General features: G+C 53.8%; 6 protein-coding genes across 6 annotated transcripts; 4 read left to right on the top strand and 2 right to left on the bottom strand.

The window, feature by feature from the left end:
* Positions 1-1,387: 1,387 nt before the first annotated feature.
* LRP88_10620 (DUF2434 domain-containing protein) lies at positions 1,388-3,191 on the bottom strand (the record flags this gene model as incomplete). The annotated part of the gene is made up of 2 exons (XM_083247072.1): positions 1,388-2,440; positions 2,496-3,191. The coding sequence occupies 2 exons, from the start codon at positions 3,189-3,191 to the stop codon at positions 1,388-1,390; spliced, it is 1,749 nt and encodes a 582-aa protein (XP_083098185.1).
* Positions 3,192-4,230: 1,039 nt separating this feature from the next.
* LRP88_10619 (Golgi transport complex subunit COG5) lies at positions 4,231-5,571 on the top strand (the record flags this gene model as incomplete). The annotated part of the gene is made up of 1 exon (XM_083247071.1): positions 4,231-5,571. The coding sequence occupies one exon, from the start codon at positions 4,231-4,233 to the stop codon at positions 5,569-5,571; it is 1,341 nt and encodes a 446-aa protein (XP_083098184.1).
* A 535-nt stretch (positions 5,572-6,106) lies between these two features.
* On the top strand, positions 6,107-7,329 carry LRP88_10618 (gelsolin family protein; the record flags this gene model as incomplete). Its single annotated transcript, XM_083247070.1, has 2 exons — positions 6,107-7,203; positions 7,278-7,329. The coding sequence occupies 2 exons, from the start codon at positions 6,107-6,109 to the stop codon at positions 7,327-7,329; spliced, it is 1,149 nt and encodes a 382-aa protein (XP_083098183.1).
* A 3,386-nt stretch (positions 7,330-10,715) lies between these two features.
* On the top strand, positions 10,716-12,941 carry LRP88_10617 (ferric reductase family protein; the record flags this gene model as incomplete). The annotated part of the gene is made up of 2 exons (XM_083247069.1): positions 10,716-11,242; positions 11,306-12,941. The coding sequence occupies 2 exons, from the start codon at positions 10,716-10,718 to the stop codon at positions 12,939-12,941; spliced, it is 2,163 nt and encodes a 720-aa protein (XP_083098182.1).
* Positions 12,942-15,594: 2,653 nt separating this feature from the next.
* On the top strand, positions 15,595-16,506 carry LRP88_10616 (Endonuclease/exonuclease/phosphatase; the record flags this gene model as incomplete). Its single annotated transcript, XM_083247068.1, has 1 exon — positions 15,595-16,506. One exon carries the CDS (start codon positions 15,595-15,597, stop codon positions 16,504-16,506), a length of 912 nt encoding a protein of 303 aa, XP_083098181.1.
* Positions 16,507-16,600: 94 nt separating this feature from the next.
* On the bottom strand, positions 16,601-17,670 carry LRP88_10615 (uncharacterized protein; the record flags this gene model as incomplete). Its single annotated transcript, XM_083247067.1, has 3 exons — positions 16,601-16,816; positions 16,878-16,946; positions 16,996-17,670. 3 exons carry the CDS (start codon positions 17,668-17,670, stop codon positions 16,601-16,603), a joined length of 960 nt encoding a protein of 319 aa, XP_083098180.1.
* Positions 17,671-17,771: the final 101 nt, after the last annotated feature.

Genomic DNA, 17,771 nt, shown 5'->3' with positions numbered 1-17,771 from the left:
GAGATGCGCAGCCTGTCTCTCTCTCCGCCCAGCGAGTCCGTCCGAATGCAGCCAAGGGCAGAGTCCTCCTATCCGCTCTTCGGGATCGGGGCAGGCCAAGGGGCGGACCTGTGGCCGACACAGCACAGCACAGCTGCATTGTTACGTATCATGGCTGCATGCATGGATCTTTCATGCAAGTATCCTCATTCGCGTGCGTGCGTGGATGGCATGGTTGGCATGTACACGGAAGCCCGTCATTCGCGATCTTCTTGTGCGACCTGGAAGCATATCGGGGTAATCCTTGACCATGACCTTGAGGCAATGCGGAGATTCAGCCGGGTCTGACGGGCCTCCATTCCTCCAGAAGTGCCCTACATCCATCCTTCTCCTACGTTTGGGATTCCTCGGCGGCTGCCATTTCAATCACCATGTCCACGTCGGCACGTCCGGACTGCCCCTCTTGATGGCGTCCACTCGGGGATTTTGCTTACACTGTTGTCTGGTGTGACGCTTCCCGATGCCGCCTCTTTGGGGGGGCTTTTTACAAAGACAAAGGCTCCATGATGCCGGGATAATTCTCGTGACAGACCACCACACTGTTTGTCCTAACGTTAGTGGGCAAAAGTTGCCTTGTTTGAAAGGTGGTCGAGTGCTTAGATGGTCCATGGTGGTGGCGAGGCTCAGCGTCGATCCAACATCTATCCCAACTTAGACAGGTCAGCACACACATGTGATGCTACTGCACATCAGGCTTCTAGAAGAGGTAAGAGTTGACGTGATGATGGTCTTAGTGTCGATCTTTTGAATCGTTCTCTCCAAGTTGTCGATCCCATCCCATCCCCTGTTGTGTCGTGGTAGTATAGGGTAGTCGAGATGGCTTCGAGATACTGCGTTGGAGGGCTGACAGGAACACGCTACCTCGGGGACATGAGTCTAGTTGATAACATGATAAGTTCGAGTAGCGAGAAATGCTAGTACGAACATGCACGGAATGAGAGGTCATGAAAAAAAGAAACATGAGTCTTCGGGTGTATGTCGCATGTCGTGTCTCTAGCTAATGCTGAGCATAGATGGCCTCAAGTTCATCGTTACACACCAGCTCAGCCAGATGGACATACCACAGAAGAAATCATTGACAATTAAAATGATATGAATCATAAAACATATCGTCTTCATATACAGATCATATCTAGCTATATAACCATGTAATGCCAGTGTAGTTCAGGGGACATGCCATCATCTAACACCGCATTGAATCCAACCAAGTCATGCAAATACAGACGCCTATCTCGTTATGATATACCCAGCATAAGAACAACATGCAGTACTAATCATGAATCTGATACCTTGCCACGGGACCTGTTCCGCAGGCCCCGTGAAGTCTACAACACGACGCACCTGGAACCTAGACGTCCAGCATGCTCCTGACCTGCTGGGGAGGAGCCGTGATCGAGTTGGTTGTCTCGGTGCTGTTGCTCCGCCCGTTGGATCCGGTCCGTCCCGAAGACGTCGTTCGGGGGCGACCCCGGGGTTCGTTGTCGCTATACGGAGGTGGTCCCTCGAGAGCCAGGTCGGCCTCACGGCGGGCTCGCTCCTCGGCGAGGTTATTGGGGAAGAGGATACCCGCAACAGCCTCCATGGTGCGCTCGTGCCGGCGACGTTCGTTCTTGCCGGTATAAGGCGCGACAAAGGTCTGCGAAGGCTGAGGGCGAAGGCTGCTGACACCTGCGCGGTCGATGCGCGGGTTGTTGGCAGCGTCGAGGGGTCGATGCATGTGCGCCATCTCAATATCCTCCTCGTCTCTGGCATTGGCCCACGCCTCCTCTCGGACGTGTCGCTCAGCGGCATCCTCAACACGCCGACCGGTGGCTCTACCGCCGCCAATCTCGTGGACGTTGCGAGTGAGCTTGTCCTTGAAGGTGAGGAGATGGTCACCCCTGACGCGGCTCCACCAGGCAGGCTTGTTGACGATGCCGAGCTCACGGTTGATGGCCTCACCACGTTCACGCCTCTGACGAATGAGTTCCTTGTCCTCGTTGGGACTGGCGAAGCCGTAGAAGAACTGGATGTAGAGGATGAGGAGGGCAGGGAGGTATCCCCAGCAGAAGATGACGACGACGTTTCCGTCAAACTTGACGAGGGAAAACTTGAACTCCCAAGCGATGAAGGCCTGATAGGCAATGGTGGCGAGAGAGAGGGGGATGATGAGCCAGAAGCGCAGGGGCACGGCGCGAGTGAAGCCAACGGCGCGGTTGAAGATGCCACGGTTACGGGGCTTGTAGTGCTTGATCGAGTGGCGCAGCGAGTAGACGATGGTGAGCCACGACACGAAGAGGAAGAAGGCGGCGATCTTGAAGCGAACATTGGTGGCACCTGGGATGGCCTTGTCTTGGATCTGTTCGGGAGAGCGCTGAAGCTGAGTAAACTTCCAGCTACGAGGGACAACCATGAAGAAGTTCTAGCAACGGGTTAGCCTGCTATATCATTTGATTAGAGCTTTATTAGACACTTACCAACCAGAGCCAGAGGTAGAACCACAGGGGCAAGTAGAACTCAACCTTGGCGCGACGGTCGTCTGTAGCCAGCTCGAAAGGATTGGGATCGATGTACTGGCGCTCCTGCCATGAGCCCCAGTGACGAACCGCTTCCCAAGTCAAGGCGACAGTTCCCATGCACAAGAGATACCAGAAGAAGACGCTGACGGTGATGGGCAGTTCCTGAAGGTAATACCGGTCGACATCCACACCGACGAATAAGCTGATAAGGGCAGTGGCGGAGATGAACAGAGCCCAGTACCATTGCCAGCGACGACCGATGGGATAGAAGCGGCTCTCGCGCGGGAGGTATGTCTTTCCGTGCTTAGCCAGGACAGTGAGGTTGAGAACGAGAGCGACTCCGAAGGCGACGGCAAAGCCAATGCCGACGTGACCGCGAGTACCGATGGGGAGGATAGCCGAGTAGCACTTGGTCGAGTTGACAAAGGTGCCGTTCTCCAGAAGGTCGACGAACAGGTACGGGGCCTTGGTCATGTAGCACCTGGAACCGTTGGAGACGGTCTCGTTGCTGTACCAGGTGTAGTTCCAGTGCTTGAGGGTGGTGAGGTTGAAGTGAAGACCCTGGATGACGGTATCATTCTCGTCATCGCCCTTGGGCCATGGCCAGAGGTCGCGCGCCTGGATAGAGGCGGCATTGTCATAGATGCCGCTCATGATGGGCAGCTTAATGGCTCTTGTCTGTTCGTCTCGCGTCTCGATCGATTGAGTATGCAGTTATCACCGCGGCCGATTTGTCTCGATGCGCTGCAAGTGTCGTAATGCAGGATACGGGTACGGGTACGGGGGTACTGGGGGCGAATTCGCCCTTTGCAAGGGGACGGGGTTATCGAGGGAATTGTCAAGCAGCGAGGCAATTCAGCACCGGAGGGACATGGCTCAATTCGACGAGGATCTCAACGGGGACAGGTTGAAGATGTCGAGATGAAGAAAGGAAAAAGAAGGATGGAAAAAACTTGGCGGTTGGAGGGAATAAAAAAAACAAAAGAGGCGCCCGTTGCCCGTCGAGTGGTTGGATCGCCCGCGAATGCCGGACGTGCCGTTACGACCGGGAAAAGCCTCGCGGCTGACACGACGGGATTGGCCCATTTTCTGTCGGAGGTTGCGGAGGTGGGGATGCCGAGCGGTCCGTTGGGAGGGTCGAAATTCTCTCATACAAGTATACGCGGAATGGGAGATGAGATGACGCAGAGCAAATGAATCAAGCGACATTGTACAGTATCTGAGTAGATAAGTATACAATACAGTAGCCGAGGTAATGTCTCTTGATTCATTCCTCCCGTCTTTAATGCCGATTGCGCATCATGAATTCGCCTTCAACTGAAGCTTCATCTTCATCTTCAAATCAACCCTTGCCCCAATGACCTCACTGCAGCTACTGCAGGGCAGGCCCTCCGCTGTGGCCAGGCCCGTAGCCAAGCACTGGATCCACTGATTGGTTGCTGTGCCAAGGGCCTCTATCGCCCGCTAACCCCCAGACTCTTGGTGCTGCTGTCTGCAATGCAAGTCAGGTGAAAAAGGTACGTACCTCCGAGGATGAAGCGATGCCCGAAAAGGCCAGCAAGCTTCCAGAACATCCACCAACCTTAAGCTCAGGTTCGTTGTGTGTGTGTGCAACACCAAAATTAACATCACCAACTTTAACGGTCGCAGCCACAAAGACAACACCCATTGAATCTATCAGACATATCCAATCATGGCGGCAGACCCTACAGCGGACGAAGAGCCCTCGTACATCGACTACGAAACCTTTCTTGATCCTGATTTCTCTCCCGCTTCCTTTGCCAACTCTCTCGTTGTCTCGACCAACAACCCCAACGACACGCCCCTCGACCTCTCCACGCCTCTATCCCGCGTTCTGTTCGATGCCCAAGAGATTGACTCGCATATCGACGTTCTGACGACTCGCTCGGCTGTGCCGCTGCTCAACTACACTCAGCAACAGACCCAAGCCTCCAAGCATATCGTCGCCGAGTTGGATGGCCAAATCAAGAGCCTCAACGACAGTTACCGCCAACTCGAGAAGGAGGTTATCGATAAGCATGCTGAGGCCGACGAAGTTCGACTTGTGGCTCTGAGGCTGTGGGAGACCCTGAAGCTTGGTCGATCAGTTGGACGCTGTCTGCAACTTGGTCGACAGCTGGAGGTCCAGCACTCGGAGCTTGAACTGCCTGGAAATGGATCTGGAGCGTCTGGCAAGGAAGACCATCGAGCTCTTGTACGTTGCGCCTACACCATCCTGTCGCTTCGAGAGGTTCTTGACCGCAAGGCCCCAGGTGAGGAGGGGTTCGGGCTGAACCGAGTCGACACGGTCAGAAGCCTGCAGGACACCGTCATTACGCCAATCGAGCGATCAGTTCGTGAACGTGCGGAAAGAATCATTCGCGAGTTCTCGGTCCAGTCTGTTTCAACCTTTGCTCAGGTCGACGAGACCAAGTCTAGGACTGTGTCTGCTCTGACTACCCTGTATCTCTTGTCGCCAACTCTTGGCTTCAAGCCTGAGAAGTGGACTCCACGACTACTCCTCCAGGCTCTCGAGACGTATATCCGTTCTGCGCTACAGGCAAGCATCACTGCTCTGTCTCGATCTCTGGGTCAGCTGCCGACGTTGGAAAAGTCGTTGACCGAAGTAATGGCCAAGTGTCAGAACATTGTCTCTCTTGAGGCTGTGCTTGAGTCAACAAAACCACCAAGTCATCCCTTGCTCCCAGCCGCCAACCAGCCGAGCCAAACAAATCTCCTTCAGTTCCTCCTCGCACATCTCGAGACAGGAAGTCTTGCGTCGTTTTTCTGGAGGACAATGGCTAGCAGCCTTGCTACGCGTGTCCAGGATATTGTGAACCGAGGAGGTGTGGTGGCTAGGACCCTCCGCACAAACAAGAACACAGTCGGCGACGCAATCCGCCAAGCTGTAGTCAAGGGGTCACAACTACACAGCGCCCTCGCCGGGCCCAAGGCAAGGACAAAGGCGGATGTGAATTGGGATCGGGAGGTGGCCGTCATGGTGGGAAGTGTTGTTAACAACTTGGGTCGCTGAAGAATTGTGTCCCGTGCAATTGGCAACCCTACACCATATACTTAATCAACTTGATTCTCCCATTATCCGTCTTGATGCCTCACCCGGCTTGACACAAGGCAACCAGTTATCTCAGTTAATGATCGCCGTCGCACATAATATGAGGCTCTCATGATGCCACCCCTTAACCAGATCTCTGTCAACTAGCTTCAACGCCCATGCAGTCAGCACTCACTGACAGCAACCGGTCTGCAGTAATCAACCGGCCTCATCTGTCAAACCCGAATCTGATTCACCGTCAACGTCTAAACAAGGGATCAGCACTTTAAGCTGACTGTACTGCTCAGTCAGCGGCCCTTTTCAAAAGATCCAATCAGCATGCATACAGTCCCCGCATTCAGCAGTTCCGCATCTTCCCAAGGAACCGGAACCTTGGCTACTCTAGTTGAAACAACCTCGAACCATTACGAAAATACTGCGGCAGAGGCGGAAGAGAGAGCTCACTCGCCTCGACAGAAACTCAATTAGCCTCGAATTTGACTCACGAGACGTAAAGATGGCGCCCAACCATGGCCTGGTCCATCCAAAAGAGTACGACATCAGAGACAGCAACGTGGAACTTATCGGGACCGACATCGACCATCAGGTCAAGTACAACTCTGCCCTCACTGAGCCCGCGTGGAATGACGGCAAAGTCGGCATCGAAGCTGGACTAGTCATCTGGCGGATCGAGCAGTTCGAGGTGGTCCAATGGCCCGAGGAGAATTATGGGCAGTTCTACGACGGGGACAGCTTCATCGTGCTGCACTCTGAAAAGATCAACGGCAAAGACGGCATCGAGAGGCTTGCCCATGACATCTTCTTTTGGCTAGGGAAGCATACATCGCAGGACGAGGCGGGGACGGCGGCGTACAAGACTGCCGAGCTAGATGAGTTCCTCAAGGGGACTGCCACTCAGCACCGAGAGATCCAGGAGGCCCCGTCGGATGAGTTCCTCGCCCTGTTCCCACGCATGTCCATCCGGGCTGGTGGAACGCGGTCTGGATTCCGGCATGTGGAGGAGGAGGAGTCCTCCCGAGATACACCCACCTTACTGCGCGTCTTTAAGAACCCGGCTGTTGGCGTCAATGTCAATGGGGTTGTGGTGCACCAAGTGGATCCGACGTGGGCGAGCCTGGACGACGCCGACGTCTTTGTCCTGGATACGGATGAGAAGATCTGGGTCTGGCAGGGCAAGGACTGCAGCCCGATGGAAAAGGCAAAGGCCGCTCAGGTTGTCCATGATATGACAATCGCGAAGCACTCCGAGGTTGAGGTCGTCTCCCAGGAGGAATCTCGGTCACGAAGAGTTGTCGATCTCCTCGGTGGCGACGATGAAACACCACGGGAAGGATTCCGCTGTGCGAGACCGTTCTCTTCACGGGTCCAGCCACGCGCTGTCGATCAGGCGTCTAACAAGAAGCTGTTTAGACTCAGCGACTCTTCTGGGGAGCTCTCATTCGGCCTGGTCAAGGACGCGGAGCGCGTGTCGCGGGATGACCTGGATGACAGTGATGTCTTTCTGCTCGATGACGGCGGCAAGGCCATCTGGGTATGGCAGGGAAGTGGATCGAGCGCCACAGAGAAGAGGTGGTGGTTCCAGATCGCGCAGGCGTACGTGCGGTATTTGCAAGCCGGGGACGGCCATGAGGAGGCGTACCTCATCCCAGTGGCCAAGGTGATCCAAGGGAACGAGAGTCGGGCGTTCATGAGGGCCCTTGCGGCTTAAGGTATGTGTAGGTACTGCATGTGAGTCTCGGGCGGCGGTGGTCTGCATCCGCTCGGTCTTCCCAGGTCAGACCCTGCCTGACCTTGGACCGTATGAGAGCAGAGCGAGCTGCGGTGTAAGGAAGAGAAGCGTGGGGGAATGATGCACAGGGACGACGAGTGGAACGGAACGGAACGGGGTGGACGGAGGAACACACAAAGGGCTGAGACGACATGGAGGAAGCGAAACGAGACAGGGCCAGAGAAAGAAAACGAAAAGGACCTGACAATGGAACATGTTAGTCATGGGGCGCAAGGAAATCGGATGCTCGGCAAGCAAGATGGGACCACACGAAGCCACAAGCAGGCCGGGATTTGGAGTTGGGCGCAGACTACCGAGCTAGATTACACATACTAGGATAATCTGGATTAAGATCATCCCGACTAGATGTGCCACGCGTGGGGTCTCGATGATGCTGGTATGTCCTGTCGCAAGGTCTTGAGGTCTTTTGATGCATCTGTTCTTCGGGTAAGGGAGGCAGCTGTCGGGCTTGAACTCCGTTGAGCATTCTGAAGGGAGTCCGTTCATCGGAGCAAATAACAAGACATGCACACACGAGCAGAGCGTGGGATGATGGGTGTTGTTGAACTGAGCTATTGATCTAGTGCTTTGACAGATGCAATTCGCTACAGAGTTAAAACTATGGTTAAACCATGTCGGGGATAAGGCACAAAGAAGAAAAAACTAGAAAGTCGCTAGACTTGCCGATCTACCCTTACCATGTGGTGTTGAGGACATCTTATCAATCATGTCGCATCTTATCGATCAACATCTTATCGATCAGTGTGGCACACTTTTTACCTCTCACAAGGAAAAAAAATACGACATTTGCGCATATTTCACATGTGGCTCCTCTCTTTTTTTTTTATCTTATCAATCCAGATTCGGAAACCACGCGAATGCTACCCAAAGGTTCCACGGTTCTAGACTTGAAGGCCTGGACCTGGTCAAAACTCACAGAAAATGAGACGACATTTTTTCCCTCTTCCCTTCTTGCGGAGCCGTTTCATGAACCTTGTTGAAAGATCGTGGCACACACCCCCTTCCATTCTCCTCCCCGTTATGGTATAGGTGGGCTGAGAAAGGTCGGATCTGATCACTTTTTTTCCTCTGTTCTACAAGGAGTGGGAGATGGGCCTCAAGGGGCCTAGCAGGAGACGAATCTCCGACGGAGAAAAAAATGGCGGAGGATTGCCGAGGGCAGAATGAAAGCAAAAACCAACAAAAGATGAGGGGTGTATGTCCATCTTTTAGTCCAAGGGAAGAAAGCCGATCTTCAAGATGCTAACTACCAACGGCGTCAAAGTAGTTTCCCAGCTGGCCGGAGTCGGAGAAAATGTTGGCTGACCCGATCGTGCGGGTTTCTCTTTGCAAATTGGTTCTTTTTAACTTGGGGGTTCCAGGGACCTGAGATCGAAGCATTACTTTTAACCATCTCAACGAGGTAATGATGGGCAGAATGTCATCTCATCAATAGCCAGCGCCACAGCAGTTCTACGAATACACCGAAAGAGGAAAGGCATCGTCTTGGGGGTACAACCTATGGCATTGACATCAAGGGTCCCCATTGTGGCTTGACAGACGATCCACGGCGGTCATCGGGACACCATCGGTTGGCTTCCGTCATAGGTTGAAGATGACAAGGCCAGGTAGAGAGGCTGTAAGTTCCCAGCTGAGAGAGGTCTGGTCTGGTCCCCGCTGCCACAGTGACTACCAACAGTGCTACTATTACTACTCTCACATACTACTACTGCTGCTACTACCATCATCCCACGGGCACGGCCATGGGACAGAGTAAACGCAGTGGGGCCAGGTCGAACGGCGGCGCCGGCGGGTGGTGCGCAGGATCGTCGACTCTTTGTCGCGTGTCGTGCGACCTGCTGTCAGTCATTGCAGAGGTTAGGAACTTTGACTCTATAGTGGCCCTCCCCCCCATTGACTTCCTGGAACCCTGCTGCAACTACGAGATGTACGCTTCGGGAAGACAAACGAGAGTGCCTGCCGGTGGAGTTTGACGACGAGGGTGTCAGTGCCGGGCTGGACCCTGGGCAAAAAGAGACTTTCATCGACCGTTGATTTCTCGGCGTTTGCGGGATGCGTTTGAGAATGGGGACACACAAGTCTCCATCTGATAACCCGTCTTGGCGAGCAGTAGTAACCTAGACGAGGCTGAAAAAAGGGACCCAGTCCTCCGCAGGGACGAAGCCGAGTTGCCGGTCTGTGGCTGATCCTCAAGTGTTGGAACGGTCGATGCTCTTGAGTAAGAGAGACGGACAGACGAGACATACACACGCCCCCCGAAGCGAACGAGTGTGGACCCCGCCGGCACCGGGGCTCTGTTGCTACAAGGCATGGATCTGGTAATCTAAGGTTAAAGCTGAAAAGAAACTTCCCTTCCCACCCTGGGCGAGCAGGGCACACAGTTTACCGTGTGTTGGTGTTGTGTTGTGTGTTGAGGCCACGGCGTGCGGAACTCAAGACGGAACCCGGGAACACGACAGGACAAGGCGTCTTGTGGATCGAGCGTGGGAGAGAACCGTGTAGTGTTCATTCTTTTTTGCATATTGGGTTCAAGTTTATGGCTCACATGGTAGGGATCCCGCTGGTTGAAGCAGCATGGCCCCAAACAAGGCAATAGTGAAAGGTATGGGATGTATTTGCTCGAGCAGGCATTGGAGGAAAACGAGCAAGGGAGAAACTAATCTGATGGACGCACTTACCTCCCAGTGGCGAGGATATCATGCCCGGACGTTTACGAATGGAGTTGTTCGTGTCTAGCCCTGATGACCGCCCTTCCTGTGGGATGGGGGAGACCCCCTCCATACGTTAAGACCTGGTAAACCGTCCCACGCAGAAAAGATGGAAAGGACCATTAACCTTCGACCCATTATAGATGGTTCCCTTTTTGACGATCGGACCTGGGCGGGGGTAGAGAGGAAGAACGGAGCAACCCACGCCCCCCCAAATAGTGCGGAAGGGAAAAAAAGAGGGGAGAGGTGAACTGGACCAAGATGGCTCTTGTGATGGATCGAGGGATGGGTGGATGCTACCTCTCTTTCTCGACTTTCTTCCGACCGCTCAGGATCGAGGCATTTGTCCACATCTCTTGGTATAAAGACTAGTCGTCTTCCTCTTGTTGGGATCCCTTCAGGAGACATCGACATCATCAACCTTCTTCTTCCTCCTTCTCCATTCCTTCTACTCTTCCCTTAGACTTTATATCACACTGAGAAGCAGAACCAACAACCTCTACGGTTTATACTTTCTTGCTTCCCCTTGTGTGTCTCTTCAAAGCTCCCCTGATCCCAGTGTCCAATAAGCCTCACCTAAGGGAAACTTGTCTGAAGCACAACCCACAATGTTGCTTTCCAATACACTCGCGGCGGCGGCGCTGCTTCTGCCTGCCGTCTCCGCAACTGAGCTCCTCGATGGTTATGGCAGGGAGTCGTTTAGTCTCCCCTGCGGTTGGGGATGCCGCTACGCCATGCCTTCAAACCTCGACTGCCCCGAGTACGCGGGCATGACGCCCGAGGAAAAGGCCGAGCAGTATCCCTCTGCTGCCTGCATGGCCAACGACACTTCTTACCTGACGTCCTTTGCCTGGTGCATCAACTCGTACTGCCCCAAGACCATCAAGGGCTACAAGATCCTCAAGTTCTGGGAGACGGACATGATCTACGGGCAGAACGAGCCCGGAGTCGTGCTGCGGTACTCATACTCCGAGGCCCTCAATCTCGTCGACCCCAAGAAGCCCCCGAAGCCGATGAACGCAACCATCGAGACTGTCTTTAACCGCACCATCTCGATTAGCCCCGAGGACTATGAAGCCAACATGAACGGTGTCAAGGGCTACAGGGCCGTTGGCAAGAACGAATCCACGTACAGGTAAGCTCAACTCCCCCCCCCTTGTCCATGATACGACGGTGATATCTGACTTGCACTCTCTAGTCTCCTCGTCTTCCTCTCCGGAGTCGTCATGCCCGTCGGCTTCTCTCTCCTCCGTCTGCTCCCCTTCCCGGCGAAGCTTCGAAGCCGCTTCTACGCATTCTTTATCGACCCCCCGGCCTGGGGACGCAAGCACAGTGTGCCAGTCCTGGGCCTCGGCTTCATCCCCACCCGCGGGCAGATGATCTTCATCACGTATCTCATCGGCATCAACCTCGCCGCTTGCTTTGCTGGCTTCCCCCGCTACTCTCCCAACGCCATCTTCCCCGACCGTAGATATGAGCTCATGAGGCACATGGGTAACCGAGCTGGTGCCATTGCCTTTGCCAACATCCCCCTTGTTATCCTGTATGGCGGCCGAAACAGCCTTCTTCTGTGGATGACCAACTGGTCTCACTCGACCTTTCTCCTCCTCCACCGCTGGGTTGCTACTATCTGCACGCTCCAGGTCTGTCTGCACTCCCTCCTGTGGCTGCGCATCATGGTCGAGGCCCACAACCATACCCTGGCGTCCAAGCAGCCGTACTGGTACTGGGGCATCATCGGCACCCTATCCTTCAGTCTGCTCATCCCCCTGTCCGTCTACCACTTCCGGAAGATCGCATATGAGGTGTTCCTGATTGGGCACATCGCCCTCGCCATCATGGCCATTGTTGGTTCGTGGTACCACATCTGGAAGCTGTACGAGGGAACTGGCGGCTTCGACATCTGGCTGTACATTGCCATCTCAATCTGGAGTTTTGATCGTTTCCTCCGCATCGTCCGTGTTAGCAAGCACGGAATCAAGAGGGCCTACGTGACCCGCATTGACGACGAGTACATCCGCGTCGACGTCCCTGGCGTTGACTGCCACGGATACTGCTACGCCTACTTCCCTACCGTCTCCTGGCGCATGTGGGAGAACCATCCCTTCTCCGTCGTCGGCTGCAACCCTGGCCATCCTCGGAACGACCCGCACTCCACCTCCCACTCTGACAGCGAGGGTCCCTCCCTGTCGTCTCCCACGTCCGTCACTGACGCCGCTGCCAAGGAGGCTGGCATTGTACAGAGGACCCGTACCATTGCCACCCGAAACGGTCAGCATGGCATCACCTTCTTTGTGCGACCTCACTCTGGCCTCACCAAGCTGCTGGCAAAGAAGTGTGGTGTCGAGGTCGGCATCCCTGTTCTGATCGAGGGCACCTACGGCCACGAGGGCAAGACATACCTCCAGGGCAACGACGGTCACTTTGCTCCCACACCCGAGTACCCCAACATCCTCTGCATCGCCGGTGGTGTCGGTGTCACAGCCGTTCTCCCTGCCCTCAACAGCTCCCTCTCCCTGTACGCTCCCATGGGCACGACCAAGCTGTACTGGGGCATCCGGGGCCGTGGGCTGGTGGACTCGATCCAGAGCATGATGATGGGCGTGGGCGAGGTGACGGACACGAAATGGGGCCACATCGAGCCTCACATCACTGTTGGTTCGCGCATGAATGTGAGACAGATCCTCGAGGAGGAGCTGGAGCATGCTGTCGGCGGAACCACTGTCGTGGCCTGTGGGCCGCTGGCCATGGTTGACGATGTCCGATATACCTGCGCCGCTCTGGCTCGCCATGGAACCGTAGTCCGATATATCGAGGAGGCCTGCACTTGGTAGTACATCCAAGGTTTATCTATACTCAAAACATAACAATCCGCAAAAAGTCATACACACCACACCCCCTTACCTTACACCCACACCTCAACTTCATACCCCGAATCATCTGGTTCCTTATCTTGACCTACTTGGACACATAGTTTGTTAATGCTTGACGGCCGTTGACTTTTCACAACTGTTTCTGTGATTATCATGTATATACACTCTACTCTAGCTTCTACCCCAGAAACTCGTTTGGCAAATATGGCCAAGAACTCGCAAATATCATCACCAAATTAACCGTATTCAATCGCCCGTGACTCTCCAGGCAGAAACTCACAAGGTCTTCCACCGCTTGAATGAAATGAACCTTGAGGCCTCTTGGTTATGGCACCTACAACATCTGATGCATCCCATCCGCGGTCAGTCCCACCCGCAACCATGTGAAGCCCACATGCCCGGACCGTCTCCCGAAGATCCTTCCCGGGCGGGGCCCCTGACCGTGGGGTCTAGAGCTGGCGGGATCGACGTCTCGCACGACTTGGCTTTGGGGGTCACCTTTGCCCTGCAGGGCTGTCGCCGAGTGGAAGTTTGACTGTGGCGTAACGTGGTACTCGCATAAGGACCTGGCCTCGTTGTGGAAGGAGGTGTTCATGCATCGGTGATTGGAGTTGAAATGAACCCGTGGACGATGTCTGCTTCATGGTCTGAGGTTGATGGTTGGGGGCGGATTTCCGGAGGATTCGCCGTTGAGGCTGAACTCGAAGCGGGTGGGAGCCCTGATCTGGGCCGAATCTAGTGTCCCGTAAACTTGGCATTTTGGAGAGATCGATGCCAAGACGTTAGTATTCGCAGCCACCTCTGGACGGGTGTTGTCAAGAGGGTAGTAGTACTCCGACTGGACGCCTCCATTTAGCAATGCCGATGACGATACTCACACAAACACCAATCTTACCTTGCAAACAATCCTGTTTCTGGCATAGTAAATGAACAAGACTGTTACCTCACCTGAATTGCCAAGTGTCTTGGTGATTTTGAGTAGCGTTCAATCTCGGCGGCTGAGGCACTTATCAAGTTTTCGAAGCGCGGAGACGTAACCTCCGTAGACGGAACTGGAGGGACTGGATCAGATGGGCTTTGATGAGGGGGGCTTAAGGTCGGTTTTATGTCCCAGCAGTGTTACCACATGGATGGTTCCGAGGTGGGAGTGTCGGCGACGCGGGCCGTCGTGACGATGTTGTATTCTTGGCGTGGTGTTGCGACGATATTGTGGAAGCGATATAGACTCTAGAACGGTCTACGCTTGGAGTTTTGGATAAGCATTTGGAGTATGTCATTTGCTGCGTGAAGAAGAGGTCATGTGCTCATTTCTTGCGGTTTATTGCCTGCCTTGGGCATGGTGTAAGTCATGATGGACTCGTCGCTGGGATGCGTATATCTCCCATGGGAGATAGAGTTTGATAGACCTTGTCCATGAAACGAGCCCGTTTTTGGGATGCATCTGTATTATCCGTCTCCCAAGGAATGTGTAGTCCATGTGCAAGCGCCGAGTGTACATCGATGCCTGTTGCTAGGCAGGGCGGATAACTGCATTGAGTTTGTGTAGATAGAGTTCGAGATGGTTTCTTTGTGCATTTGTGTAATCTTTTTACCGTTTGCATGCGGATGATTCGTTTTTCGCATTTTCTCTTCATTGTGGTGGTTGCCGTGATTGTTTATTTTAGCAGACCTCATGCAAAGCAATATGCTTGGCCACCCTGGATGTCGCCCATCAAAGCTTCTCCTAGTACTTCTTTAACATTAAGCATTAATTTCTGCTTCATTCTGAGCACTTTTGAAGCGTCCGCCTTTTGGGTCACGGAATGAGCGATTTGATGTGAGCGACGACCCGATGGTTGGTGTCTCTGTGCCTCATACATAGTCTGTCCTAGTTGAGAGGAAGATGCCTGTGCCATGATTTCTTGGCGGTTTCAACTCGGGAATGAACCAATCAAGTCGATTTAATCTAGGTGCATAGCCTTGGCGTTGGTTATTGAATTGCGAGGTGAACTCGTATTGCTGCTGCTTCGAGAAGAATCGTTGTGATAAATGGACGGTGTTTTTGCGAGACATGCATCCATACATATAAAGCATATGCACGTCAGCCTGGAATTAGGCATCGCGAAAGCCGTAACGAATGCATCAAGGCTTCATCCGATGGACTCGTGGTGCATTACGTAGACGCCGTCAAGCCTCACACGTGTCTGGCGACGCACACCCTACCACTCGCCCAATAGTCTGGACTCTAAGAAGCCATCTAGACCCGAATAGGGCAGCCATTGCGGCAGCATTTGGCCCAGACCATGTTTCGTTAGCATGTGCCGAGGGCCAGGTCAAGCAGAAGAAGAAGCTCAAGGCTTCAGTTTGAGGTCGCTGTAATTGGCCGGAACCTTGTGTTGGGGGGGCGATTCCTTTCGTCCCACCATCTGATCTGATGGAACCTTGAGCCAACGGAGATGCAGGCGTAATTAACGTAAATGCAGACGCAACCCCGTCGCAAAATAATAACCTTCCTCTGTGCAGCATCAAAACAAAGATCATGACTGTGACCGCGACCGTGTCTATATAACGCTGCCTGCGCCAACACACAAAGGCACATCACCGCCATTGCCCACACCACACAACAATCCTTACCATGAAGCTCCTCTGGCTCCTTGTCGGCGCTGCTGCCACCGTCGCCGCTGTTCCCTATCAGCGCACCACTAATCTGCGCCTCATGACTTACAACATCCGATACAACGTCAAGCCCAGCAAGGCCGAAGATGGAGAGGAGCTGTGGCCCATTCGCCGACCGCTCATGGCGGCCCAGCTCAACTACGAACTCGCCGGACGTCCAGACTCTCTGGTTTGCATGCAGGAGGTGACATACCCTCAGGCCATGGATCTTATGGACGACTTTGGCGATGACTGGGCCTTGATCGGCGGCGGTCGCAGGGATGGCGCCAAAGAGGGCGAGCTGTCGCCCATCTTTTATCGTCGGTCTATTTGGAATCTGGAGCAGACAAAGACATATTGGCTCAGCAGGACACCCGACAAAGCTGGCTCAATAGGATGGGATGCTGAGCTTCCCCGCGTTGTTACTGTCGGTCGCTTCCGTCACATTCACACGGGCGCTCGCGTCATTTACATGTGCACTCATTTCGACTGGGAGGGCAAAAAGTCCCAAGAGCATGCAGCAGCAATGATAGTCGACCTGGCCGACCGCTGGTCTTCGCACAAGCGCGAGAGTCTTCCTGTCTTCATCGCCGGCGATCTCAACGCCACACCCGAGAGCCCAGCCTACAACCTCTTGGCCACCCAGATGTACGACCTCAAGTACGAGGTGCCGTCCAACAAGCGGTTTGGCCATCAAAAGACGTACACGGGCTTTTCTGTCGATGAGTCGGATGATATGGAGCTCGACCACATGTTTGTGAGGGATCCGATGGACATCAGCTTCAAGTCGTTTGCTGTCCTTAACACGAGATATGATGACGGCATCTTCATCTCAGATCATCGCCCGGTCGTGGTGGATATGGAAATCACGCAGATTGCACGAAAGGATTGAACCATGGTTTTTCATCGGACGGCGTTGAGAATTAGATTATGATACTTTAATGATACCCGGATGAGATTCGCTACAATTTCACAAACAATACCTCTTATGACCGGAAACCCCGAGTCTCCCTCTCACACCACTCCACAAACATCTCAGAAGTTCCCGTTCCGCCCTGCTCCTTGCTCTTGACTGCCTGCTTGATATCTTCGGGAAGGCATCCGAATCGTCCCCAGGGCACAATAAAGGCCCCGTTCCTGTCGCTGGTGACGTCAGGCGACAGAAGTCCAAACAATTCGCTGTACGCTCCGAATTTGGCGCCCTTGAAAACGAGGCCCTATTAACTGTTAGTTTATTCCCGTGTAAATGGGCAAAATGCTTACCATCATGAACGAGACTGGTCCTGGCATATGGCGCTGGAGTTCCGTCTTCATGAACCCTGGGTTGACCGACTGGCTACTGTCAGTTATTTGCATCATCATAGAACCAAGACAAACTTACCACAGATACAACTCCCTCTCTTCCAAGTCTCTTGGCTGTCTCATGAGCCAGAAATACGTTGCCGACCTTGCTCATCATGTAGTTCTCCATCTGGTTGCTCACAACCTTGGGCGCGGTGTTGCTCTCATCCCAGATGATGCCACCTTTTGGCGTACCAATCTGGAGCGTGCTGGCAAGCCAAACGACTCGAACCGTTCCTTTCTGTGCAATCTTGGCGGTGCTCACTAGCATGTCCTCGAGTGATCGCATGAGAAGATAGCCGCCTAGGCAGTTGGTTCCCATCTGCAGTTCGTGTCCATTCTGTGTTTTGCTACCATCGGGAGGAGTCATGACACCCGCGTTGAGCACCAAGCCATCAAGTCTAGACTCTTTGCCTAGAAACTCTGATGCCGCGGGCCCGATGGTCTTGAGGTCGGATAGATCGACGGATAGCGACTCCAGGCGACCTGTCGAGTCGGGAAACTCCGACTGGATTGATTGGATGGCTGATGCGATTCTGGAAGAAGTTCGTGCAGCGATATAAACAGTTGCGGAGCTTGAGTAGAGGATCTTGGCCAACTCAAGGCCGACACCGGATGTCGCGCCTGTGACGATGTAGACCCTGGAGGAGAGCGACGGGAGTGAAGTCTCGGTGAAGGTGGGAGAAGGGGGGAACATTTGCGACCGGACAGACATTTTGGCAATTGGATGTGTTGAAGATTGGTGAGTATGCTTGAATCGTGATGAAATAGGTAGTTGATTGAATGTTGAGTCTGGTTGAATGCGATTGAGTGGTA

This window comes from Fusarium phalaenopsidis, assembly GCF_050370095.1.
Source record: "Fusarium phalaenopsidis strain FUZ10S chromosome Unknown contig_32304, whole genome shotgun sequence".
Taxonomy (NCBI): domain Eukaryota; kingdom Fungi; phylum Ascomycota; class Sordariomycetes; order Hypocreales; family Nectriaceae; genus Fusarium; species Fusarium phalaenopsidis.
Note: the sequence above shows the minus strand (reverse complement) of the source record. Positions and strands in the feature narration are given on the sequence as shown.